Source organism: Kogia breviceps, chromosome 14 (genome assembly GCF_026419965.1).
Source record: "Kogia breviceps isolate mKogBre1 chromosome 14, mKogBre1 haplotype 1, whole genome shotgun sequence".
Lineage (NCBI taxonomy): Eukaryota > Metazoa > Chordata > Mammalia > Artiodactyla > Physeteridae > Kogia > Kogia breviceps.
Genome location: NC_081323.1, coordinates 13,420,617 through 13,448,232, shown reverse-complemented (window position 1 = coordinate 13,448,232; position 27,616 = coordinate 13,420,617). Strand labels below are relative to the sequence as shown.

General features: G+C 49.1%; 1 protein-coding gene across 33 annotated transcripts in view; it reads right to left on the bottom strand.

The window, feature by feature from the left end:
- ZMYND8 (zinc finger MYND-type containing 8) overlaps positions 1–27,616 on the bottom strand; it is a 126,080-nt gene that overhangs the window by 89,131 nt on the left and 9,333 nt on the right. For 29 of the 33 annotated variants that reach the window (XM_067013882.1, XM_067013877.1, XM_059038741.2 and 26 more), the window contains exon 2: positions 27,209–27,279. In XM_067013882.1, coding sequence (XP_066869983.1) covers positions 27,209–27,233 — 25 coding nt within the window. In that variant the 5' untranslated portion in view covers positions 27,234–27,279. Of the gene's footprint in view, positions 1–6,407; positions 6,502–27,208; positions 27,280–27,616 lie in introns of those variants that run through there. The other 4 variants (XM_067013890.1, XM_067013894.1, XM_059038738.2 and 1 more) reach the window with 2 other exon arrangements.

Below are 27,616 nucleotides of genomic sequence, written 5' to 3'. Positions count from 1 at the left end.
GTTCCCTGTCCAGGGTTACCTCTCAGGCAAATCCCAGCAAGCAGGCTGTGCTGTGTGTCACAGCCCTTTGTCTGCACAGGAGCCACTGGGGCACATCAACAGGGTCCAAGATGGCCACATGCAAGGCCTCCTAGTGGTTTACTTTTGACTGAAAGCTGGAGCATCCTCCAGCAGGCTCATAAAGACAATGGACCACTTTTGCAAAATCCAATCTACACAAGGGAATTCCCCAGGCTCACCAGGCAGACTGCAGGAAAATCCTGAACAAATGTTCAGGTTGCTGCACTGAGACACAGCCCCGAGAGGAAATTAAATGCTAACCACAGACACCTTGAGGGAGAAGAGACCCCAGAGTCAGGGGACCATCCCACAGACATCAAAACAGCAGCCTGGAGAAGCCAAAAGGTTGGCCCAGCAGCACACAACAGCTAGTTAGTGGGAAGATGCAGCCTGGGATTGGCAAGTTTCCCCAGAGAGCACCTCCTCTCATTCCCACAGGGATCCTCACACCACTTCCCCACCATATGTAAAAACTCTCACTTTCTCTGTAGGGTCTCTGACCCAACCATCTCCTCCTAGAAGCACGTTCTACAGACATGGTCACAGGGCAGCAAAGCACATGCAAGATGATTCAACTGCAGCACTGTGTGTTATACTTAAGACTAGAAAGGACTTACGTGTCCACAAACTGGGAGTTGGCCTGATAACATACTGCGGGATACAGCCATGAAGAAGAATGAGGCACCTCTAGACAAACTGACGTATGACAATCTCCAAGCTTCTGCATCAGGTTAAAAGAGCAACACATGAAAATACCAATGGCATTCTTCACAGAACTGGAACAATTAAGTTTAAAATTTGTATGGGAACACAAAAGACCCCTAATAGCCAAAACGGTCTTAAGGAAGAACAGTGCTGGAGGAATCACGCTCCCTGACTTCAGATTATACTACAAAGCCACAGTAATCAAAACAGTATGGTACTGGGACTTTGCTGGTGGCACAGTGGTTAACAATCCACCTGCCAATGCAGGGGACATGGGTTCGAGCCCTGGTCTGGGAAGATCCCACATGCCACGGAGCAACTAAGCCCGTGTACCACAACTACTGAGCCTGTGCTCTAGAGCCCACAAGCCACAACTACCGAGCCCGCGTGCCTAGAGCCCGTGCTCCGAAACAAAGAGAAGCCACCGCAATGAGAAGCCCGCACACCACAATGAAGGGTAGTCCCGGCTTGCCGCAACTAGAGAAAGCCTGCGTGCGGCAATGAAGACCCAATGCAGCCAGAAATAAAATAAATAATTTATCAAAAAAAAAAAAAACAGTGCATGTCTAGAGCCATTAACAGACTAACACACACAGCCCAAGAAATATGGGGGTTTTGTCTTTCTCTTTTTTTTGTCTTTATCTTTCTGTTTTATTTTGTCTTCTATTTCTTCCTTTTTTAATTTTTTTTAAAAAGATGTTTTATATATATTCATAATTTACATAAGCCTAAAATATTCCTGGTTGAACACAAGAAATACAAGCTCTTATTGGAGACTGGTGGTTGCCTCAGGGGAGGAGAGCTTGCAATGGGTGGGGGAGGCATTATTTTCCACCATGTGCCCTTATTTATCATGTGCCTGGACTGCTTTATCAAAATAAGGAAAATTAAAAAGGAAATATTTAGAAGGTTCAGCATCACATAAAAAAGCAGCAGGTGCAAACCAAAGCCAGTAATGAGCAAATGACAGAGACCTGATTCAGGATAAAAAATGTCACCAAATGAACAAACTTGGGGCTGATCAGCGTGAGCGTGCAGACCCCAGGAAGGAGTTTGGGATTTGTTCTACGTGGATCTAATAAACCCAAGTAACTCTGCTCAAGTGTCAGAGGATGGGCATTTAAGAAAAGCCCACTTAAGAAAAGGCTCAAAGGAGATGTGTCCCAGAAGAAATGGCACCCTAGCCAGGCAAAAAGGGAAAGCCACTGGGCCAAGGTTTTGATTTCGCATGTATTATTCCGTTTGTGGACAGATTCTGAAAGAGAGCACGTAAGCAACGTCAGCCCAGTGGAAAGCTAGGAACAAATTCAGGGAAAAAACAAGTAATGCTGACCCCTGAACAACACAGGGGTTTGGGCTTCGACCTCCACACAGTCGAAAATCCACGTACTACTACCTCTGCCTCAAAAACAAAGGAACTGATAAAGGACTCACCCAAGGGCGGGAAGCCGAAGCAGTCTGGACAGAATCAGGACTCAAACCCTAGTATTTTTCTGATTCCCCATACCATGGTCTGTAATCAAACACAAACTTTCCCCTACGCTTAAAGATTGGTCAAATGAAAACAGGTACTCCATTTACTGAAAAAAAATCCACTGTAAGTGGACCAGAGTAGTTCCAACATGTCTTTTTCAAGGGTCAACTGTAGCGTGTCGATGTTTCTCAACAGAGCACTAGTGGATTTTGGCGGGGACGGCTCCTCCTTGTTGCCAGGACAACCTCAGCCCCCTCCCACCCACTGCCATTTGATGCTCCCAAACACTGTGACAACCAAAAGTGCCTCACATACTTCCCAATCCCTCCCAGGAGAGGTACTAGCCTCCTGGAGCACTGCAGAGCTGGAGCACGGGGCACAGTGGATGAAACCCACAACCCAGCCCATACCTGGTCAACCCCTGGGGCCAGAAAGGTCTCCAGCTCCTCCCACTGCAGTGTAAGTCATTCACCTGTGGCTGAGATCTCCTAGGGTGATGGTTCCCCAAGTGCTGTCCTCACACAAGCAGCAGCAGCATCACCTATGAATTTGCTAGAAATGCACATTCTCAGGCTCCACGCCAGATCTACAGAATCAGAAACTGGAATAGGGCCCAGAGATCAGGGGGTTTAACCAGCCTTCTGGAGGATTAAGGTGCACACTAATTTGAGATGCTCTAGGTTGTATGTTTGGGGGATGGAGTATGAATTCTCCAGCCTAGAGATTCCTGCCGATCTCCTCTCCTTCCTCATCGCTACCTGTAGGGTTGGTTCAGAACCCAGGAAGTGAAAGCCAAGCAAGGAGGCAAGGAGAAAGAATGAAAACAGCTAAACACATGACCCCAGGCGACTCCCCCTACTTCTCAGGGCCTCAGGGACACATCTGTATAATGGGAGGAGAGATGGAGAAAAGGAACAGACCAGTTCTTACCTGGAGCCCATGCAAATGCTTCAGGGCCCCATGATCTGCATGCCAAGGTTCTGTACGTGGATGCAGTTTCTTGGGAAGAGGGGCCATAGCCTACTTCATCTTCTCACAGGAGACATCAACTCTAAAGATTAAAAAACTACAAGGCCGGAGGATCGTAAAGTCTCTTTTAACTTTGCAATTCTTTATTTCCGTGTGAAGGCAGGGCGGGGGGATCACTAGAAATGAATATACTCATAAGTCATTGAGCGCTAAGGAGACAGTTTTACCTAAGGCCACCAGGAAACGAAAAGGCAGCAGGGTCTAACTCAGTGAGAGGAGGGGTCTGCCCTAAAAGGCTGCCCATACCTAAGAGGATCCACAACCCTCTAATCTGAGCAAAAGAGAAAAACCCCAATTCCATTCCTGCTTACAAACACACTGACTCCCTCCAGAGTCAATGAGCGTTCAGTGGCTGTATCCCAGGGGTACAAATTTAATAGATTCGACACAACAGACACATCTGTCAACAGCAGAGGCTTTCACTGAAGCCTCTTAGGGAGAAAAATTGAGAAATGTTGGCTGGATTCAGTGTCCTTCCCAGATATGAGACAGCAGGCCTGCATTCTAACTTAAAAACCTACCCACTCCAATGGAGGCTAGGCCTCTGCTGGTGATAGAATGGTGGGTGGGAACCTTGCTGTAGTCATGGTAACAAAGTGCCTTGAGGACCTTTTCCAGAAAGCTGAGTCAAAGGTTTTGTGGGGGGGTTTTTCCTCCCCTCTTTAATGATTTAATTCTGACAGGGACATATTTCTAAATGCATTTCATGTATAAACGTGAATGATGACACACAGCCACTGTACAGTGAATCACCAGGGAAACAGTTCACCCTTGATCTGAAAGACCTTCCTGGCAAGTAGCAGGACCTGGGATTCTACAGGGCTGGCCCAACCCCCTCCGTCCCAAAGTAAGTCTGGTTCTGAAGGAGTTAACGTTGGAGAGGGAGTAGAGCAGTCTAGAAGAAAAGGCCGGAGCAGTGACTCAGGAAGCAGCAGAATTTTCCCCTCCCTTGCCATTTCACTGAAATCTTAATAATAGGGCGAGACCTACTAGGTATTTAGGAATCAAGCATGTGATGACACCCTCCCTGAACCCGTGTCTTGTGATAGGCCAGAAATAATCCCGCTCAGGCCTTCCTAGATGTCCCTTGACCTGAGGGACGCCTTCCTTCAAGATAACCCAGCCTCTTAGCTTCCCTGAGCCGCCGGGTATTAACAACTAAGATGTTCTTGTATTGCACACAATGCACCAGACCCTGTTCAAAATGCCTTTCACGTCCTTCCCTCTAAGTCACCCACCCAAGATGACACAAGTAGCCGGGCTGGGATGTGAAGCCAGGCAGTGTGGCTCCGAAGGCCCAATGGGTGGCCTCACCCCAGGGAGAGGTCTGTCTCAGCTCTGCAGCCCAAAGATTTCCTAATCCAGGGTCTCAAAATGTCTTAAAAGTACGCTGTCATTTTGCCTTTTTCCTTTCCAGCTGCAGACGGCGGGCTGTGGGGATTGGAGAGCTCCAGGAACCGGGAGAAAAGTGGGAAAAGTGTCACTCGCTGATGATGCAAGCTGTTCTCCCAAAGGCGCTTCCCAGGAAGCAGATTCACCTCCAGACCTTCCCTGGTGGCACCACAGGCTGGTCTACAGCACAGAACAGGCTGGGGGGCTGCGCGGCCGTCTCCCCTCCTCCAACACTGCTTCCCAGTGCCCGTCCATCCAGACCAGGCACACCCCACCCCCACCCCCATCCGGCGCCTGAGTCACAGCACTCGCCCTGCTCCAGAGTCTAGGAAATGACATGCCAGTTACAGGGAAATCGTCTCCTCCGGAGAGAGAACAGGCCTCAGCTGAAGGCCGGGCACTTCCCCTGGACTCCAGGGCCTGGAGGACCGGCCCTGTGGTGTGTTTTTGCGGGTGTTAAATTTCCTTGATGAGGTCAATAGCAAGATGGACAGGGGCTGAATGAAAGACTCTCGGTCAACAGGCCCGAACCAGCAGCCAAGGCCACGGAAGTAGGGTGACCAATCAACTGGTTGGCTGGAGACGGACAGTCAAGTGGTCACCCTACAGTGAAGTCGGGCCGGGTGGCAGAGGATACAGCGTGGTCAGGACCTAGTCCTGCTGCCACCCTGCAAGCTCCTTAACCTCTCTGTGCCTCTGCTCTTCCTTCCGTCACATGGAGATGGTGGCACCCCGTGGAGTTATCCACAGATTAAACGAGTTAATTCATGTGATGCTCTTAGTGTAATACCTGGCAGAGAGGAAGCACTCTGTAAACAGCAGCTGGTTTTTTTTTTTTAAAGCCACACGCATTCCCCTTCCTCCTCCTCTTTCCCCTCTGCTTCCTCCACCACCATCCCTCTCCAAAAGCAGAGCTGAGTTCTCCAAGGAGCATGTTAAATCAATGCCACAGCTTCAGTTACGGAAACGCCAGCCTATAGAACGTGGAGCCGGGAATCAGCCCAGAGAGCACGATTTCTCCATATCCACCGGACGGCGCAAAGTCCAGGTTTCCTCCTGTAACGGCCAAGGCAGGAGCAAGGGCAGAGGCCTGTGCAGGCTCGGCCACGAGGACACGCGGGGTAACTGCCAGCCCTCGCCACGGCCTCCCCCAAATGTGACCACACGCTGCTCTCCAGGAGCAGCAGAGTCTAGCGCAGTGCATCATTTCAAGGCGTTTCCCAAAGACACAGAGCGGGTACCTTAACAGACCTCCTCCCTCCCCAGGAATCTTAGGGCCCTCTCCAGCCAGTAATTACATCCTAATCAAACAAAAGCCCGGAATGTCCTCCAGGCCGGGGACCAGAAAAGGAGAGGAATCGAGAGCAAAGCAAGGGGGTGGGGAGGGCACATCATCTTTCTTGCCAGAGACAATGTCCAAGCCACAAGGGACACGTAAGCGACGGAAACTCTCAGGCGAATACTTTGCTGACTCGGAGCATCTCCTGGACCCACAGACTCTGGAAGACGGGGCCGCAGCCTGGGCCTCCCGGGGGAAAGGCTGCACTGGCCTAAGCTGGGCTCCTAAAAGGTCTCCCGCATGTGACTGTGAACTTCCAGGTCAGGAAAAGAAGGGCTGGAATGGAGATGAGGCAGTGAGAGGAAGAGGGTCACTCTCAACTTGGGGGAAATGTCACTGTACCAGGAAGCTGGGTACCGCACAGGCCAAGCAAGCGAGGGGCAGGTAACCCTGGGATGGGGCGCTTACCTGCCATCGAGAAAGCTCTGCTGTTCTGAGGGCCTAGCCTCTCTTTTAAAGAGAACTGAGGCTCCCACACGGCACACATTCCTGCTTCCGGATCCTCAGCAGCCTCTCCCAGGGGGAGGAGGAAGCAGCACAGCCGACAGGCTAAGAGTCACCACTTACCAGGCTGACCAGCGCGGCCAGGACAGCCTCACCTCCCTGCAATCAGGCAGCCCGAGGCCCGGCAACGAGCCTTCGCGTCCCCGGGCTTTCGGCTCTAATTTACCACCCTCGGCAGACGGCAGCTCGGCTGAGCTGAAAATCTTCAGCGCGAGCACCGAAGAGCCATTTATTTCGCTGATGTGGATAAACACAGCAAGCTGCAGTGGTTCTACTCGCTGGAGTGCACATATCAGAAGGCGGGTGGAGGTAGGGGGATGAAGTTGGGATGGTTTGCATTTTGAAGGTGTTTTGAAATAATTGTTTCCAATTATCTTTAGTTCTGATGTGCCTCTCCCAGAAATGAGAAAACCATCTTCCCCACTGTCCACACGCAAACTCAGTCTCCCTCTCCCCTCCCCTCCCCCCATCCCTCTCCTCTCTCCTCCTCCCTCCACTTCTCTCTCTCTCCCTCCCTCTCTCTCCCCCTCCCTCCCAATAATGCAGAAGCGGTGATTAATGGGCACATTCATATGTAAAAGATAAACTTCCAAACTCTCCAGGCAAGACAGCAATTGCTTCCAACGAGGGAGAAGAGGCTGATTTACAAATGAATTCACTGTTTAGGCCTCAACATCTAGAGGCAATTGCCACCAAGTAGCCCTTTCTCCCCGCACGTCCCTCAGCTGGGATGAAGCCCTCTGGAAAAAACGACGACATCTCAACAGGAATTTCCTGGTTCCAGAATGCCAAGCTCTTTCGGTCTTCATAGAGAGGGGGAGGCTGGGCCTAACTCCTACAAGAAAAACTGCTGCACCCCACCCACCCGTTCAGCAGGTCCAGGCCCAGAAGGCTTGCATCCGACATTGTGTACATATTTGAGGGCCTGAAAACTGCCAAATCACCACCAAGAAAATGTGGAGAAACCAGTTGCCTTTGGCCTTTACAGCAGCTGGCGGAGGAGCAAGCTCACAGGAGGCCTTGGTTCTTTCTAGTTGGCTGAAACCCATGTGCATTATTATCTAGGCTGCAAGGGACTCAGCTCAGGTTCTGGCAAGTTCAGGTGCTGGTGGGTGGCTTTCAAATTGCAATGGGGAGTTACAGCATCAGAGGAACAGTTCAAAAACAAAAAGACTGCCAGCAGCAGCTGAAGCAGCAAAGCGGGCTGGAGAAGAAAAGGGGATGAAGAGGCTGGAGGGAAGGGGGCAGATGGAGGAAGAGGTGCTGCAGCTCATAACCAGGCAACGTTCCCCACACGCCCTGGGCAGGGTCTGAAGTCACCTTAACGAAGACTAAGAAAATTCTCTAGGAAGACACCAGGGAAGAAGGGACCGGCCCGCGAGTCACCTCATGGCCTGTTTTTTTGAGGAAGCAAAGATTTTTAGGCCCAGAATGTCACCCAAATTACCGTGGTCAAAAGGATGCTTAACATCACCTGGATACGGAGGTCCCCAGGCTTCAGAGTGCACGGAAGGATGGATTAGCACAGCCCTTGCAACACACCTTAGATGGAAGCCAAAGGTGGGAAGTAACTTCAATGTCATCCAAAGGGGACTGACATGCAGCCATAAAATGAAATAGAGAAGGAATCACCTCTTTATGTACTGGCCTGGGGCAAAATTCATGTGGAAAAAAAAGGCCAGAAATAGAACCTAGGTGAAAGAAATAGGAGCTGCGTGGGTTCTGGGTTTGCAAAGGCCTGGAGGAACATCCAGGAAATCAGCCAACACTGCACTCCTCTTTGAATTCTTTCGGATCCCTCTCACGTATTTAACTATTTAAGGTATTTTTAAGTGACTAGGGGGAGAAATGGATGATAACAACAAGATTTATGGGATTCTCACTACATGCCAGGGAACAGGTCTGTATCCCCAGCTCCAGCAAGCAGAAGGAATTCAGAACATCCCCCCCACCCCGCCCCGGGATTCATCTCACGTGCTACTTTTAAGGGGCTCGGGTGACTAGAACGGTGAAAAACAGTGGTTCTCAACCTGCCAAGGGGACACCTGGCAATGTCTGGAGACACTTTTGGTTGTCACCCCTAGGCAAAGAGAGAGGGATTGCTACTGGCATCTACCGGGCAGAGTCCAGAGATGCTGCTAAACACCCCACGGTGCACAGGAGAACACCCCACCCCAGAGAATGATCAGGCCCAGGAAATGTCAACAGCACCCGATGTCGAGAAACCCTGGTGGTAAAGAAACTTCCAGCGAGCTGCCATGCAGGTCTAACCTTCTGTCAATACACCACCCACAGAGATGTCTGCAACCATTAAGAGGAAAATAGTGCCTTATGTTTCACCTGGCGGCCCTGACTTCAGATTTCAAAGAGTAGAAAACAATGGGACCAGTCAGTCAACAAATAATCACTGAGCAACTCCTAGACATTTGGGCTCCCAGGGAAGGGCCCTGCCCCCCGGAGGAGGGCAGCCAGAAACAAATAATAGTAATAACAGCTACCTTTTGTTGACCACTTATCACCTGTGAGACACTGTTCCCGATACAAATGTCAATTGACTTACTCCTCACCACAGTTCTAGAAGGAGGTAGGACCAGAGACTCCTCATTTTATTGATGAGGAAACTGAGGCCCAGAGAGAAACAGGCCCATGAGGAAGTGGCTAGTAAATACAGGATGAATACACAATATGTTCAATCTAGAAATACTGAATAAGAAACTGATTACAGATGGACAAAACGCTGAGCAGGACAAATTCCGGGAATTTGTGAATACACATTAGAGAGAGGGGTAGCCAGGAAAATCTCTCTCCTCTTTCCTTCTCAAACTTGGCTCATGTGATTCACAGCTAATGTTTATTAAGAAGCTACTTTACGAATCCTCCCCAAAATCCCACGACGTAAGGATGGGTTTTGGTTTTGGGTTTGGTCCTGTTGCATGGCATGCAAAACTTCCCTGACCAGGGAATAGAACCCCTGCCTCCTGCAGTGGAAGCGTGGAGTCTTAACCACTGGACCACCAGGGAATTCCAAGGATGGTGTTTTTGTACCTATTTCATAGGTGAGGCTCAGAGAGGCAAAATCTTCTGTGGCCTTGAGGCATGCAGGTCAAAGCAGCATGCTGGGGGCTCCAGCACAGCTGGGTCCCACTCCAAAGCCCTCCAAACCAGTCAAGTGACTTCCCTGAGTTCCGGAATGCCACCTTGTAATTCTCCATCACTAAGGGCATGCTGGGTGCCGGCCACTGTCAACACAGTGCTGTTGTTCAGGGTGTGGGCTCCGGGAGCCAAGCCACCCGCTCTGAATCCAAGCCCTGTCACCTGCCTGCTGTGTGTTCTTCAGCAAGTTACTTAGCCTCTCTGTGCCTCAGTCAATTCAGCTGTAACTGTTAGAGCTGTAACTGACTCTTCTTTAAAGGGCTGTTAAGAATAAAGGAAGCAATGCACTCACAGTGAATAGCTCATCAAAGCACCACCAGTTATCACTGGTAGGTAATTCTCCTTTAGGGGAAGGAGGCACCAGCGCAGAGAAAAGACATTAACCCAGAAATCTCAAGCCAGTTTCTCCAAATCATTATGCATCTTCACCCTGATTTGTGCCCGATCAGCCCTTCTCAACCGGCTTCTGAAAGGGGTTCACTGATGGGAAATGCAAACTTTCACAGTAAGTCCTCCCAGGCTGGCACAAGTTCAACCCAAGCCAGCCTCAAAATCCCCTCGGGGCTTAGGATTTCCTCCCAGATCAAAGCAGAAGCACCAGGTGGTGGCCCACAGACCCAGCCCTACCCCTGCTGATTGACCTTCCACCCCAGGACGCCTCCTAATGCCCTCTCCTCCCTACTCAAATGAGGCTCAGGAAGCCTGCGAGAGAGGAGGCCTCAGAATCCCCATAATCTGCAACATGCGTGAAGAATGCTGAACCCGGCACGGTCAGGACGGAGGCATGGAAGTGCCTACGTGGTATCTGGCACATAGCAAGCGCTCTGCAGAGAGATGTTCCTCCCCTGCTCACCCTCACTTCTGCCTGTTCCCGTTCAGTCCTCCCTTCACAGTTGCCACCTTGATCCAAGCCCTGGGACTATTCACTTGCCCTTGCTAGCAGCCTTCTTCAAACCTAAATAAAATAAGCAGTCCCCTACACTTAAAACCTGCGAGGACTTCCCTGGTGTTTCAGTGGCTAAGACTCTGTGCTCTCAATGCAGGGGGCCCAGGTGAGATCCCCACTCAGGGAACTAGATCCCACATGCTGCAAGTAAAGATCCCACATGCCACAACGAAGATCCTGCGTGCCGCAACTAAGACCCAGTGCAGCTAGCTAAATAAATAATAATTAATTAATTAATTTTAAAAACGCGCCAAGCGGCTTTACTGTAGACACCCAGCATCTTATCAGAATCTACCACACCCCCAGGGATCTGGCCCCGCCCACCTTTTCTCCTCCTTTCACTCAACCCTAACCACAAACAGCCTCTAATGAGCCAAGCTCATTTGTCCTTGCTGACTCTTCCATCTAGAACGTTGTATGCCCAACTTTCCCATAGCTGACAACTTCAACTTTTGGCTTAAATGTTACTTCCCCAGAGAAGCCTTCCGTGGCCACCCCAAGTCTCCAGCCCTCTTACGGTATCATCTTAAAGTAGGTTTCTTTCCCCCTTCACTGTGGTCCTCCGTCTCCAGCTGAAAATTGTTGCGACTTATTTTTTTTGCTGGTTCGCTTGTTCATGGTGTCTCCTCCAGCATGTGACCTTGATCTTAGTTTTTCTGACTTTCTTTGCTGTAGCCCAATGCCTGACACACAGTCTGGCTTAGAGGCAGCCCCCAAACAATACCTCTGATCAGCTAAATGAGAGTGTGATCACTGGAAAATCCAGTTTTTCCTCCCTGGTCTAAGAATTTGTCCCGGCAAACCAAGACGGGGCTGTGAAGTGGACAGGGAAGATTACACAAAAGGGAGCCTGGCCATTCCAGGGTCAGAAAGAAACTAGAGGAGGAAACTCCCTTTTCAACAGGTACTCGGCCATTCTCGTTTCTGGCCTAAAGAGCCCATTTCCCCTAAAGTAGGCGATTAAGTGAGGATTTATATCCTGAATGTGATGGAGCCTTGCAGCTAAATGCAATTTCTGAGAAACCAAAGGGGGAAAAACTCAGGAGAGGGTTTTCTCAGGCCACTCATTTCCTAACTCTCTTCCCCAGTCTTCTTGGGGAGAGCTATTGTTGCAGAATGATAGTGTTAGAAAAGAGGAATGACTTTCTCCAGGGAAAACATTCTCCCCACTGGGAGACCCCCTACTGTGATGACCATTTAACCAAATTTTTTAGTCCAGATTCTTTGGCCTTTTTTTTTTTTAAAGTTTTAAGTTTTGGGGTTTTTTAAAAATTCTTTAGCAACACAACTTTATTTATTTATTATTTGGTTGTGCCGGGTCTTAGTTGCAGCAGGCAGGCTCCTCAGTTGTGGCATGCAAACTCTTAGTTGCAGCATGCATGCGGGATCTCATTCCCTGACCAGGAATCGAAACCCAGGCCTCCTGCATTGGGAGCGCAGAGTATTACCCACTGTGCCACCAGGGAAGTCCCCCCATCTTTGCCCTTTTTCTTATCAGACCCTTTTAAGGCTGGGGTTCTCTTTTCCACACCTCCCTTAATGCTCTCCTGGATTGTCCAGCGCTGCCCCAGCAGGATAAAGCAAGAGGCCCATCACGCAGGTACTTATCCATGTGAAGCCAGCAATATGGGTTCAGCCTCAAAAAGGGAAAGTAAAAAATGACTTTTCGAGTTCATCTCCCCTCCGTCCCACTCAAAAGGCGTGCGACGAGAGAAATTAAATCTGCTCTTTCCTGTCTCCATCTTTGTTCCCTCAGGCTTCTCAGAGGGAAGCACCTCATCAGGCTTGAGAGTCTAGAACTGAAAGATATCTGTCAAGCAACTCTCAGCAACTACTAGTATATCTGGTCCCAACCCAAGAAATAGCAGCCTGGTTTGAAAGACGGTCCCCACATTCCTGTGTGGTGATGGGGAGTTACTAGAGGCTGGTTAAGGAGGTGAAAGACAAAACCAGGTCAGCCTTATTAGGAAGAGGGCCCGAGTGACAGCCAATGAGATGAACCAGTGATCTAGAAGGGAAGCAAGTGCCCGGAAATCATCTAGGGAAACTGACAGCCATGGCCTGGGCCAGAGGTGGCCCACTGAAGGACCTCAGACTGAATCCAGTCCACCCACAGCTGGGTAATTCTTTTAAAATTTAAGTTAGGGTTTCCCTGGTGGCACAGTGGTTAAGAATCCGCCTGCCAATGCAGGGGACACAGGTTCGATCCCTGGTCCGGGAGGATCCCACATGCCGCGGAGCAACTGGGCCCGTGCGCCACAACCACTGAGCCTGCACTCTAGAGCCCATGAGCCACAACTGCTGAGCCCATGAGCCACAACTACTGAGCCCGTGCGCCACAACTACTGAAGCCCATGCACCTAGAGCCCGTGCTCCGCAACAAGAGAGGCCACTGCAGTGAGAAGCCTGCGCACTGCGACGAAGAGTAGCCCCCGCTCACCGCAACTAAAGGAAGCCCGTGCACAGCAACAAAGACCCAACACAGCCAAAAATAAAAATAAATTTATTTTTAAATAATAATAAATAAATTAAATAAAATTTAAGTTAGTTGTCAATATTTTAAAATTAGAAGAAATTGCATCTGGAAATCCAGATTACTAGGTTCTCAAACAACAACAACAAAAATCAAGATCCAGGCACACAAGGTCCCCATTTCCACACAGTACAATCCTCCAGGCTGTTTTCCCCACCCTTAGGATGGAACATGAAATTCCCCATTTGCCAAGGTTTCCATCATTCTTAACTGTCAAGATAATTAAATGTAACCTTGAAAATCCCTTCAAGGCAGAGTAAAGCACAGAAGGGCAGGAGGGTAAACAAAGGGATAACAGATAAAGGATACTTTGCTAGAATGGCCAAGATCTAGACAGTTCAAGCCCAACATAGTATATACATTTGTTTATATTTTTCTAAGAGAGAGGGGAAAAGTATATCAAACTGTTAACACAGGTTACCTGGCAGAGAATTTTTAGGCTTTTTTTGGTATACTTCGTTTAGTTTGTTGCCAGGAGATGCACTGATTTTATCATTTGAAAGGAAAATGCAATAATCCATTTTCTTCCCTTAATTAGTTTCTATTTCTTGGGAGAGTCTTTATTCAAAAAGCATTTACTCAGCAGCTACTTACAAATCACTTCCCTCACATTAAAAAGGTCAGAGAGACCTGGCCCCCTTACCAGTTTAGGTGAGGAGACACAGTGAAATGAACTCGACAGATGAGCATTTTGAAGGCTGGGGAGAGGGTTGCCCAGCACATTCTGGTTTATTTTCCCCCAGCCAATGTGCCAAGATGCCAAAGGGCCGGGCAGAAAGGAGGTTCAGTGTGACCTGGATAAGAAATGCCAACTTGGGAAGATGGGAAGATAGCTATGTTCTCTCTTTACATAACATTTCAAAGAAAGAGCAGGCCCAGTAGAATCTAATCAAGTGAAACTTAAGACCAATACAGTAATTTTTTGAGCATGTTCTATGCTGTGCCAATCCGTGGCTAGGTGTTTCCACCTACTGCATCCAGCATGACATACTAATATATGAAAGCTGTAGTGCAGTGCTGTCCAATAAAACTTTCTATAATGATGGCAGCATTCTGTATCTGTGCTGTTCATATCTGTGCAGCCTCTGGGCACTTGCAATGTGGCTAGTGCAACTGAGGAAGGAATTTTTTTTAATTAATGCAAATTAAAACAGCCACATACAACTAGTGGCTACCTTATCAGACAAGCATAGCTATAGAAGCTCAATATATAACAGACAAGGGAGGAAGCCTAGCAGGCAAGCAGCACCCTTCAGAATCCTCCACCCACCCCTACTGGAGGGATCTTCAAGGCGTAATGATTTGATGTCTAGAAATGTATACGTGGACTTGCCACCTTCAGCCTAGCTTGGAAAATACTCAGACCTTTAGGATGCATGAGTATGTCTGATCAGAGCTGATTACTGTCCTTTCCTGGGCAATTTAAGGGACTTTCTGGGTGATTACTGTTTTGTTTTGTTTTGTTTGGCAACGCCACACAGCTTGCAGGATCTTAGTTCCCCAACCAGGGATTGAACCCCGCACCCTCAGCAGTGAAAGCTCGGAGTCCTAACCACTGGACCACCAGGGAATTCCCCCAGGGCGATTTCAACTTTGGCAGCTAAAGAACTCCACTGTAGGAGGTATAAATGAAGGCTCTGAAAGAGGGGAGCCTGGTTCCCCAAGGATGTGGAGAAGCCAGGGGGAAGGCAGGTCCTCAGGGAGAGAAGCCTGGAAGGATCTACAAAGGTGTGACCGGCGAGGAGCAGGAAGGAACCTGGCACATCACAGGACCAATATTCGGGCCTGGCAGGCTGAATAGGAGGGCAGCTTCTGCCAGAGAGGACAGATGGAGCAGGGCCTTGAATCTCTGCTCAGGACTGGGGTCGTCTTCAGGAGCCACTGGCAACCCAAAGCAGGCAAGCAAAACAACCTCACTTGTGTTTGGGAAAGGGCCCATCAAAAATGGTCTTAGGGACTTCCCTGCTGGTCCAGTGGCTGGGACTCCATGCTCCCAATGCAGGGGGCCCAGGTTCCAGCCCTGGTCAGGGAACTGGATCCTGCATGCCAAAACTAAAGGTCCCGCATGCCGCAACTAAGACCTGGCACAGCCAAATAATTAATTTGTTTTTTTAAAGTGGTCTTAATACCAGGGGAAGGAAAGAAATCAGAGGGAAGGGGGCCACTTCAAAGAGTACTGTGTCCCTGGTGGGGGGGGGGGGAAACAGAGAAGCCACCAATCGTTTCAGAGAGCAGACATTTGAGCTTGGGTAATTACTTCCACCCACCAATGATGCTGGAAACAAAGCCATCCGCTTGGGCTGAAAGGCTGCTTTTACATCCTTCTCCAGGAGAAAAGCTCTGTCCGGACTTCCCTGGTGGCACAGTGGTTAAGAATCCATCTGCCGATGCAGGGGACACGGGTTCGATCCCTGGTCTGGGAAGATCCCACATGCCGCAGAGCAACTAAGCCCACGCACCACAACTACTGAGCCTGTGCTCTAGAGCCTGCGAGCCACAACTACTGAAGCCCATGCGCCTAGGGCCCGTGCTCCACAACAAGAGAAACCACCACAATGAGAAGCCCACGCACCGCAACGAAGAGTAGCCCCCGCTCGCCGCAACTAGAGAAAGCCGGCGCGCAGCAACAGACACAGCGCAGCCAAAAATAAAATTAATTTTTAAAAAAAGTTCTGTCCATCTGGTAGACAAAGTCAAATCATTCACTCATTCATTCAAAAGATGTATTTATTGTGCACCAACTAGAACAGGCACAGTGGTAGTAAAAGGGGCACAGGGGAAAATGAGATGCGCAAAAACAAAAGGCAGGACCCACCCTCATTTGGAGCCTTTGCATCCAGGGGGGTAGGAGGTTAGGAGAGAAAGGAGAGGGGAGGATCTTCCTTTTGAGGACCTGGAAGATCAGTGTGGCTGGAGTGGAGAGAAAGGGGGCCATGGAGGCAGGAGGCTGGAAAGGTGGGCAAGGCCCGCACATGAGAATTTTAGGACTTTGATCTTCATCCTAAAACCAAAAGCAATCCCCTAAGAGTTTAAGGTAGGAGGTAGTAGCCGGAAGAGAGGTTCCTTTTAGAAAGATCAGGAGGTGGGGTAGAGAGAGATGAGAGACCAATTAAAAGACTACTGCAGGGGCTTCCCTGGTGGCACAGTGGTTAAGAATCCACCTGCTAATGCCGGGGACACGGGTTCAAGCCCTGGTCCAGGAAGATCCCACACGCCACAGAGCAACTAAGCCCGTGCGCCACAACTACTGAGCCTGTGCTCTAGAGTCCACAAACCCACAACTACCGAAGCCCACATGCCTAGAGCCCGTATGGCACAACAAGAAAAGTCACCTCAATGAGAAGCCTGCGCACCACAACGAAGAATGGCCCCCGCTCGCCGCAACTAGAGAAAGCCCACGCGCAGCAACAAAGACCCAACACAGCCAAAAATAAAAATAAATTAAATAAATAAATTTATTTTTTTAAAAAAGACTACTGCAGTTCACTGGTGATAACCTGAAGAAGAGTGATGTTTACGATATATTATTTTACGTAAATGACACAAAAAGGCAAAAGGACAGAAGAATCGAGGATCAGTCCCACATCCCTGGCCTAGCCAAATGGCAGAGTCCTGTCTCGTTCATCATAGTGGAGAAGCAGGTGTTTTGTTAGGGGGTGGTAGGGAGCTGGAAGGGAAGGTGGATAGTGGAATCGGTTTTGGACACATTGAGTTTGAGACACCATGAACAACAGGAGGGCAGTCAGGTGGGCAGCTGGCCTTCTGCATCACAACTCAGGAAAAATCTAGGCTGGAACTAAAATATCTGTGAGTCATAAAGCCACAGATGTGGGCAAGATCACCCAGGAAAAGAACGTGCTGGGCAAGGTGAGGACTTTCAGCAACTCCAACATTTAATGGAGAAGAGAAGGAGCCAGGGAAATCGAAGGAAAAGCACTGGAAGCGACAGTTTCCAGGAGAAAAATGATCAGCAAGGTCCAATGCCTCTGTGAGATCAAGACACTTGAGTACTGACACCATCCATGGGAGTCTACAGGAAGCCCAGTGATAACTGTTAACGTGGAGGGTCTGGGTGGAGCTGGCAAGACAGAGCAGGAGGTGAGGAAACCAAGACGTGAGTACAGACACTCCTCTTTTTTTTTTTTTTTTTTTTAATTTATTAATTTATGGCTGTGTTGGGTCTTCGTTTCTGTGCGAGGGCTCTCTCTAGTTGTGGCGAGCAGGGGCCACTCTTCATCGCGGTGTGCGGGCCTCTCACTATCGCGGCCTCTCTTGTTGTGGAGCACAGGCTCCAGACGCGCAGGCTCAGTAGTTGTGGCTCACGGGCCCAGTTGCTCCGCGGCATGTGGGATCTTCCCAGACCAGGGCTCGAACCCATGTCCCCTGCATTGGCAGGCGGACTCTCAACCACTGCGCCACCAAGGAAGCCCCAGACACTCCTCTTAAGAAGTTTGGCTTTGAAGGGGCCAGAAATAGGAGAACTGCTAATAGGAAAGATGCAAGGTCAAGAGAGGAAATGTGGAAGAGACCTGAGTATGTGCAGAATTCTGTACAGGGGACTTCCTGAGCAGTCCAGTGGTTAAGACTCTGCGCTTCCACTGCAGGGGGCCACGGGTTCGATCCTTGGTCGGGGAACTAGATCCTACATGTCGCAACTAAGACTTCCCATGCCACAACTAAGGAGCCCATGTGCGGCAACTAAGACCCGGCAGAACCAAATAAATAAATTAACAAATAATATTTTAAAAAACACATAAAGATGATCAACATTTAAAAAAAAAAACCATGTTACTGTTCACTTTGAAATGCTGGAACTCTGGGCTCCAGGAAAACTGGAAACAGGTGGAGGGAATGTGGAGGGGGAGGGACGGGAGCATGGGAAGGCTGGAATACCGCACACACACCCCACTGTGAGATGTGGCCTTGCCAAACTCTCTCCCCTCAAGCCAACAGTAAAGGGGCCTCCATCAGTGGAGCAAAATGAAATAACTACTCTTTGAAACTTTCAGGCAAAAAAAAAAAAAAAACAGTGCCAGGATCTCTAAAAGGCATCAGACCTAGAAAGTTAACTCTAGAGGCATTTGGAGGAGGAAAAAGAAGAGGCGGTTCTTTTCAAACGATGGTTGAAAACGGTCCATTGTAGATCACAGTCTTCTGGAGTAACAGTAGTCACATAAACATGTAACGTGGGTCACGCTTCAAAACTGGGGCAAACGCAAGGTTTTCCACAAGTAAACCACAAAGATAAATTGCACGGATGTGCCGACAGGATTCCGTGAACAGACGCACGGATGCTAGGCTGGCGAAGAGAAAGTAGAAGGTTTCTCATTTGGAAAGCCGTATCCAACATCCTCAAGAGTTCCGCGATATTTTAGACCTTGTTGGGAGAGGAACAATCTGGTAGTTATCTAACTCACAAATCAATTCCTTCCATTGCACAGTACATGGATGGCACTTCTTGGGCTGGAGGAGACGTAGAACAGCCAAAACAGAGTTAAAAATACCGATGCTCATTTTTGAAAAGAAAAATTCTCAGCACTTCCGTATTGCACCGTGATTTAAGAGTGTTTACGGTTTTATTTTCTTAAACAGTTTCCTTGAGGGAAAAAAAAAAAAATGATAGAAGGTCTCTATCTCATAGCCGTCCTCATAAACAATCCCTTTGTGAAACAGTCTTAATTTACATACAACAGTGAGAACTAGGATCCTGTACTAATTGAGGTCTGGGGCTGGTTAGCAAATTGCTGTAATTGTATATCCTCCAGCATCCTGTCTCAGAAAACATATCCATACCCAGGCAAATCTCAGCAAGAACGATACTGTTCAAGATTTTAATATCCTGGGCTTCCGCTGCATCTGTGCATGGTTTCCAAGTGGCTTGTTCCCTTGTGCGGGTGACATTACACAGACATTTTTAAAAATGGTTTCAGCTCTGGCAGCCTGGCATCCACACACCACAATCATTACTGCAAAATGCACACACAGCAGGATCAAGATGCAAGCAGCCCAAACAGGGGAGCCTTTGTATGGAGACGTGAGCTCCCAGCGTCCATCATTTTTCAGACTTTAAGTCCCTGGCCTCGGAGGAGCTTGTTCTGACCTCCTGCATCATGTGGCCAAAATCCTGCAATGAACAGTGCTGTTTCCAGGCTCACGCAGAGAAAGCAAACCCACAACCCTCTACCGCTTGTGGCCCAGAGATGTGTTTTGTTGGGTTCATGCATGGTCTTTCAGAAAGTGGGCTATACAGATCACGTTTCTAAACCAGGCGTTTTTACAGGGGCAAAAAAATAAAATCCCCGGTGTTGACACCCAGTGAGCCATATTCCTGCTCCTGTTGGTCAGCAAACAAATGGAGGCGCCCTGCCCCTTTAGGACAGATACTCTGCAACTCCAAAGGCCCCAGCACCCCTGGATGCCAGCTTCAATCACTGGTCCACCTGCGGGCCCCTGCAGACATCTCACCTTGGACACTCGGGGTAGAGCTCATGACCAAGTATAAAGGTTTACAATCAAAGATAAAACCTGACCCCAATTCTCCACTTTGCCACTTCATTAATCTCTCAGCCTCAGTTTCCGGAACTATAAAATGGGAATAAAAACACCTGTAACACACGTTATTATGAGAATCAAATGAAGTAATTTGCATATAATACCTGGCACCTAGTAAGAACTCAGAAAACATCAGCGAGGCAAACACACTTGGCACCTAGACGGTATTTCCGAGTCTTGCTTGAGTATCTTTCAGCAGCAGATCATTATCCCCAGACACAAATGTCAACCTGACATCTTGAAAGCACGAGAGCTTTGTCTCCCTAGAACTAAAATGCTCCGGTAAATGTCAAGACTGGCGTTATGGCAATGCCCGGCTTGGGAATTATTCAGTTAATAAGTGAGCATGTGTCAGGGGTAAGAGGGTGTACAAACTGAAATTTAGTTAGAGAACCTGAAAGGTCGTACAAACTAGGTGTAGGAACAGAAGAGTTTCTAAGTTTCTCAAGTATAGTCCAGTTCGGGGCCTCTTCTCCACCCACAAGTAGGGAATGATGTTACCAGTTTCCCAAGACGCCTGGTGGTCACCTCATCCTCTTTTGAGGATTACCTCTTTCCCAGTGGGGGCAATGTTGGGGGGTCCAGATGTCTAGATACCGGCCCTTCCCCAGCCAAAGGGCAGAAACATGACACTAGGTAAGGGACTCTCCCTAGGGACTTTGCCCTATTGACCCTGAGGAGGCTGTATACTAGCTCCCTCCCCAGAGCAGCCCTGGGCCTCCAGCCATTTCCTCAACCCCATAAGCCAACCGACCACCTTCTAGTCATCCCCTTCTGCTCCAATTAAACCAGAGCCGGATTCCATTGCTCACGACCAAGGAACACTGATCGGACAGTACCAGCTGGGAGCTGAAGCACTGAATATCCCAAAGCATAAGAAAAGCAGGCTAGGGCTTCCCTGGCGGCGCAGTGGTTGAGAATCCGCCTGCCGAGGCAGGGGACACGGGTTCGTGCCTCGGTCCGGGAGGATCCCACGTGCCGCGGAGCGGCTGGGCCCGTGAGCCATGGCCGCTGAGCCTGCGCGTCCGGAGCCTGTGCTCCGCAACGCGAGAAGCCACAACAGTGAGAGGCCCGCGTACCACAAAAGGAAAAAAAAAAAGAAAAGCAGGCTAGAGAAACAAGTTTGTGTTCACAGAGCCCACACCATCACAACATGGATTTTGAATAATTAGGACTGAAAGAGAAATAAGCCTTCACCCCAGCTTTTGCTAGCTGGTCACATTTGGACCAGGCTGACCTCAGCTCTCAGAACCCCAGCCACCCCGTATCATAACTCCGAGCCTTTCTCTGCATATGCGATTTCCTCACCTAACCGGAGAGGTTCTATCAGAAAGGTTCGCAGGACACAGAAGCAGCCAGTCACCTGGCCATACGGTGACCCTGGAGGATAGGAACTCACCTCCACACAAAGAAAGCCATCCAACACAATACCTGGGGAGAAAGGAAGGTCTCCCTCGAAACCCGGTGATGCCATCCCCCTCACGATTCCCCACCACAACAGGGGCTCCAAAGGCCCTGAGAAAATCAGTCCAAAAGGCTGCAGACCGGATTTCTTCAAACGTCTCAGAGGATAGGATGCCGGCCCCGAACCTGCCTGCTGGGGTGCCCTACACAATTTTTTTAATTGATTTGCAGTATTAGTTTTAGGTGTATAGCATGGCGATTCAGTATTTTTGTAGATTATACTCCAGTAAGTTCTTACAAAATAATGACTGCAATTCCCTGTGCTGTACAATATATCCCTATTGCTTAGCTACTGTATTTTACACATAGGAGTTTGTATGTCTTAATCCCATACCCCTACCTTGCCCCTCCCTGCTTCCCTCTCCCCCCTGAAAATCACTAGTTTGTTTTCTGTATCTGTGAGCCTATTTCTTTTGCTATATACATTCAATTGTTTTATTTTTTTAGATTCCGCATGTAAGTGGTTATCATGCAGTAATTGTCTTTGACTTATCTCACCAAGCCTAATATTCTCTAGGCCCATCCATGTTACTACAAATGGCAGAATTGCATTCTTTTTCATAGCTGAGTAATATTCCACTGTGTGCGCGCACGCACACGCGTGTACACATATATCTTCTTTAACCTTTCATCTGTTGATGGACACGGCTTGCTTCCATATCTTAGGTATTATAAATAGTTCTGCTACAAACATTGGGGTGCACGTGTCTTTTCAAATTACTTTTCTTTTTTTTTTTCCATATATATACAACCAGGAGTGGAACTGCTATCACATGGTAGTTCTATTTTTAGTTTTTTGAGGAACCTCCATACTGTTTTCCATAGTGGCTGCACCAATTTACCTTCCCACCAACAGTGCACAAGGGTTCCCTTTTCTCCACATCCTCACCAACACTCATTATTTGTAGACTTTTTGATGATAGCCATTCGGACAGGTGTGAGGTGATACCTCATTGTTGTTCTGATTGGCATTTCTCTGATGATTAGCGATGTTGAGCATATTTTCAGGTGCCTGTTGACCCTCTGTATGTCTTCTTTGGAAAAATGTTTATTCAGGTCTTCGGCCCGTTTCTTGATTGGGTTGTTTGTTTATTTGATATTCAGTTACATAGACTTTATATATTTTGGATTATACAATTGTTCATTAACTACCTCCACGCCCTCTTCCTGGAGGCTGGAAGCAGGGAAAGAAGCAGAACTTGGTGAGTAGGGTTTCCACCTGACAGGCTTAATTAACACGAGCTCATCCCTGCTCAACTGATTCTAAACATGGCTAACATTTCTGAGCACTCGCCATGTCCCAGCACTGTTCTGGGTGCTTTGCACATGTGAGCTAGTTTAATCTCAACCATAATCCTCTACTTTTATCATCCCCATGTACAAGGGGAAACTGCGACACAAATACAGCTAGGCAGAGGGCAGCCAGAATGCAAACCCAGGTAGTCTGACTCCAGAAGCCAGGTTTTCTTAAACCTCCATGCCATCCTGCCTCTCAAATGGGAGGGAGAGGCTGACCATGGTGGTGTAGGGCCCGGAGAGAGAAGGAGCCTGACACTGTAGCAGAAGAGACCATCAACAAACAAATAAATAGAAGTACAGGTCATGGACAAGGGGCTACCAAGAGCCTTTCAGAATGCCACGAATGTTCAACTAACTTGATCTGGGCCATGGTCCCACAAGTGTATACACGTGTTAAAGTTCACCGAGCTGAACGCTGAATGTAAGATTTTAAGTATACCGCAAAACAGTAAAGAATGGCAGAGGGCAAGAGGCGCTTTCTCACCGTGGGAGTGGGAAATTACAGATAAGTAAAGGGAGCAGGCTGGAATGATCTATGTGGTAATGGATCAGAACTGGAGACAAGTGTATGAACTCAATTTAACAGAGATACAGACAGAAATGTTTATAGATGGGTATACATGTGGGTTCCTATACACATATGTATGTTTCTTTGCTCTGTCAGCTGACAGAACCTAGAAGCAAAGACACCTCAGCAGCCAATGAGCACATCCAGCACCCAGATCTTGGTTTCTAAGGCCAATCTCCAATAACAACCAGGGGCCTTGGGGAAAATATACAAGATGAGCCTAGAGCATCCTGCAGTGCCAGAAATTAAGAAAGTGTTCGATCAATCAATCAACCCACAGTGACGTCAAAGGGACACAGGAGCCGAATGAAAGTGCTCCCAGTGGCCAAAGCTAGAACAATTTGAGCAACAAAATAAGTAATACGGGCTTCCCTGGTGGCGCAGTGGTTGAGAGTCCGCCTGCCGAGGCAGGGAACACGGGTTCGTGCTCCGGTCCGGGAGGATCCCACGTGCCGCGGAGCCGCTGGGCCCGTGAGCCATGGCCGCTGAGCCTGCGTGTCCGGAGCCTGTGCTCCGCAACGGGAGAGGCCACAGCAGTGAGAGGCCCGCGTACGGCAAAAAAAAAAAAAAAAAAAAAAAAGTAATACAAAACCCAAAGTATAGAACAGTTGAGTCCTTGCTGATATAAGTAAATAAACGGGAGAAACAAGACAAATCTCCCATATAGAACAACATGAAATAATTTATGTAGATACTCTGGCCTTCGGGAGCTGGAGCATGGCTCCCCACACTTCATAAGTGTGGGCCAGGCACCGCGACTTCCTTCCAGAGAGGAAGGGGAGAAACCTGACAAACTCCCTTGGCCAAGTGACCAAGGTCAACACCACCAGCGATAAATCACATTCATGATATATACCCTTGATATGATGTGATGGAAACGGCCCTTTAAGGTCTTCCTCTCAAAAACCCATAATTCTGGCCTACTCCAATCCAACCATGAGAAAAACATCAGATAAGCCCCAAAGAGGATCATCCTAGAAAATACCTGACCAGTTTTCCTCCAAACTAGGAAGGCCATCAGAAACAAGGAAAGTCTAACAAACTGTCACAGCCAAGAGGATTCTAAGGAGACACGATAGCTAATGTCATGTGGGATCCTGGATGGGGTGTTGGAAGAGAAAAGGGATCTTAGTGGAAAAACTAAGGAAATCTGAACAAAGCATCAACTTTAGGTGGTAATAACACACCGATTCATTAATTGTGACAAATGGACCAGACCAATGCATGGTGTTAATAACGGGAAAAACTGTAACTCTGTGTGTGTAGTAACTATGTGTGTGTGTATCGGGGGGTGGTATGGGAACACTGTGCACTAGCTTCACGAGTTACCTGGAAATCTAAATCAAAAACTGCTCTCAAATTAGAAGTTTATGGGCTTCCCTGGTGGCGCAGTGGTTGAGGGTCCGCCTGCCGATGCAGGGGACGCGGGTTCGTGCCCTGGTCCGGGAGGATCCCACATGCCGCGGAGCGGCTAGGCCCGTGAGCCATGGCCGCTAGGCCTGCGCGTCCGGAGCCTGTGCTCCGCGGCGGGAGAGGCCACAGCAGTGAGAGGCCCGCATACCGCAAAAAAAAAAAAAAAAAAAAAAAAAAATTAGAAGTTTATTTTTGGGGGGCTTCCCTGGTGGCACAGTGGTTGAGAGTCCACCTGTCGATGCAGGGGACACGGGTTTGTGCCCCGGTCCGGGAGGATCCCACGTGCCGCGGAGCAGCTGGGCCCGTGAGCCATGGCCGCTGAGCCTGCGCGTCCCGAGCCTGTGCTCCGCAACGGGAGAGGCCACAACAGTGAGAGGCCCGCGTAACCGCAAAAAAAAAAAAAAAAGTTTATTTTTAAAAACAGAAAATGATGGAATGGCTCCTGTGGACAGGATGGCCACTGAAGGCCTCCCTCAGGAGCTGACGTCTGGGAAGAAGCTGAGATGAGAACCAGGCAGCAGGACCCAGGGCGATGTTCCCAGCAAAGGGCCCCCAGGAGAGGACGGAGGGGAGGGAGGCCGGGGAGCTCAAGTGGGGTCAGGCGCACAGAGCATCCGTCACAAGGTAAACAAAAGTGAAGGAAGCTGAAGGGGTCAGGCCAGGCAGGTTGGCCACAATCACTTCAGACTGGAGCCTGAGGGCGCTGGAAGGTCAGTGGAGGGACTCAGGCAAGATGAGATGTCCCTGATGAAGTGTTTTCCCAAGATCGCCCTGGCTGCTGTCGGGAGAGGACGCGGCGGGGCAGATAAGGGATTACGATGACCCCAGAGTGGTCACACCTCGGACGGCCCAGACACAGAAGCTGAAGGGCTAGGAGCACCCGGGGGTCTGAAAGAAGACAAGAAGCGGGGTCTCCACGCTCAAGGGGAAGAGAAGAGGGGTCTCCACACGCAGAGGGAAGGGCCTGAGCTGAACAGGCTTCCTGCTCTGGCTGACGGTCCCCGATTCTGACCCTCTTGGAGAATTCTACACAACGGGGCTCCAGGGCCTTCCAGGCACCGAGTGCTCAGGAAGGAAGCACCTCCTTGGAGTCCGAGCCTCGGTTCAGTTTGATCCCATCCTACACTTTCTACCTGGGACACATTACCACTCGGAGCCTCAGTATCCTCAACAGCAAAATGGGAACACCACCTCCCATCTCTGGCCGGGTAAGAAAAGGCTCCCGGACCCTACAAGCACAGCCTTCATAAATGCTGCCAGCAAGTATTCCTTTTACAAGAGTAAGCCCAAGGTGGAAGGAATCTTAGAATCTCATCTGACAGCCCATTTTACAGATAAGAAAACACAGGCAGAGCCAGAACGTGTCCAGGTGAGCATCAGAGTAAGGACAGCAAGCCCGGCTCCCAGCTCTCGTTCTCTAGGCTCCCTTCTCCACACTCAATTCTGACCCCAAAGGGGTGGGGACTCAGACCTGCTTCCCCAACAGCAACTGTCTCCGAACACCTCTTGTTCAGACTCCCCCGTGGCTCTCCTCACTATCAGAGGTGCTGTGGGCCCACCCTGGGCTGGGGGGGTCGGGGGGGGGGGGCTCTGGTGAAGGGGAGCAGCCCTCCGACTGGGCCCCACCCCCGCCCCAGGCACCGACCACCCACCCGGACAGCCTGGCCTGTCCACCCGAGGGGCCTCCCCTCCTCTCAGAACCAGGCCCAGGCCCCGGCCCCCACCCCCATCAGGCAGGTCAGGCAGCAACAACAGCCAGCCCCCGCTTCCCAGGTCACCACCATGCCACCACTATCTGACCCTCGTCTTTGCCCACAACGACACGCTGTCTTATCAAAATCCCCAAAAAGCTCTGTTGTCTCAGACGACTTTACGGAACCACTCTCTGTGAAGCTCTTGGGCTGGATGTCTTGGCGTCTTTCTGGCCAAGTCTGTACTCACCCTGTCTAGACCTTCCCGCCTCCCCACCCCAGACCCCAGCACAGGTACTCAGTGACTTGTTGAAAGAATACCACCACCGTGGTACAACTAAGTTTGGAGATGAGCATTTTCATCAACCAAAGAGGTGAGAAATGTTCCTGCAGCTCATTTCTAAAAGCACCCTGAAGGCAAATGTGAATAACTGCTTCCTTGTGGGAAACCTCGTGAAATCTCACACAGGCCAATCAAAAAGTACCAATGCCTCAATTAGAAGATCCTTGAGGAGCTCTAACACAGGATTCTGAATAGAAGCATGTACCATGTTTACTCTGATTTGCACAATTCTGTCCTACATGCAAACACTGGCCCCAGCATTCCAGGAAGTCCTAACGTTTCCCTTTAATCTCTAACCAAGACCAACGTTTACCAAGGAAGTGGGTCACCTTCGTTCCACCTCTGCGATTCCAAAGAGGCCTGTTACTGAAATCAGAAACCTAGCGGCGGCTGGAGACTCCAGTTGCTTCTAGAACATGCTTTATTTAAATTGATTCCAGAAAGTCACCCTGCAGAGAGAGCTAGCCAGCCGCCCTCCGTCATGACACTCAACATGTAAAATTTACTGTCGGGACAATTTCCGACAGGTCGGAACACCTACACAGACACGCCAAGGGAAAGCAAACCAAAAGGAGATTTCTCTATAAATGAGGTTCATCCATCAAAGTTGCCACCCTCTCAAAATCGGAGGAGTGTTAGAAGCTCGACTGGTAAGCCACACTTCACTGCACTGAAACAACAAGAAAAAGAAATTCCAATTTCCTCCTCTGCTCTGCATAGATAATACGAGATTTTTTACTTACCTTTGGAGCGAGTAGAGATATCCATGCCCTCCACCACCTCCTGTTCTGTTTTTATTTCCTCTTCAGCCAAGCTGAAACAGAGCAAATTATGTTCACATTTAGGTAGACTGAGAACTTGCCCCATGGGGGCAGTTATTTAGAAGTTCTAACAACAAACCCACATTTTTCAGACAATCTTCCAGGGGTAGGGGGGAAAGGAACCCACACCCCGATTTCAAATAAAGTGTTAAGAGTCCTATAGGAGTGTTTTTAAACACTAGCTTGTTCTTTAAGTCAAATTACTATTCCAGTTGTCATGCTATTGGAAGATACAAAAGGCTTTTTTAAGACACACAATTACAATCTACCCCCATGGACCAATGAAAACCCAGCCTTCAAGTAAATAAGTTTCTCATTGTTAACGCTGGG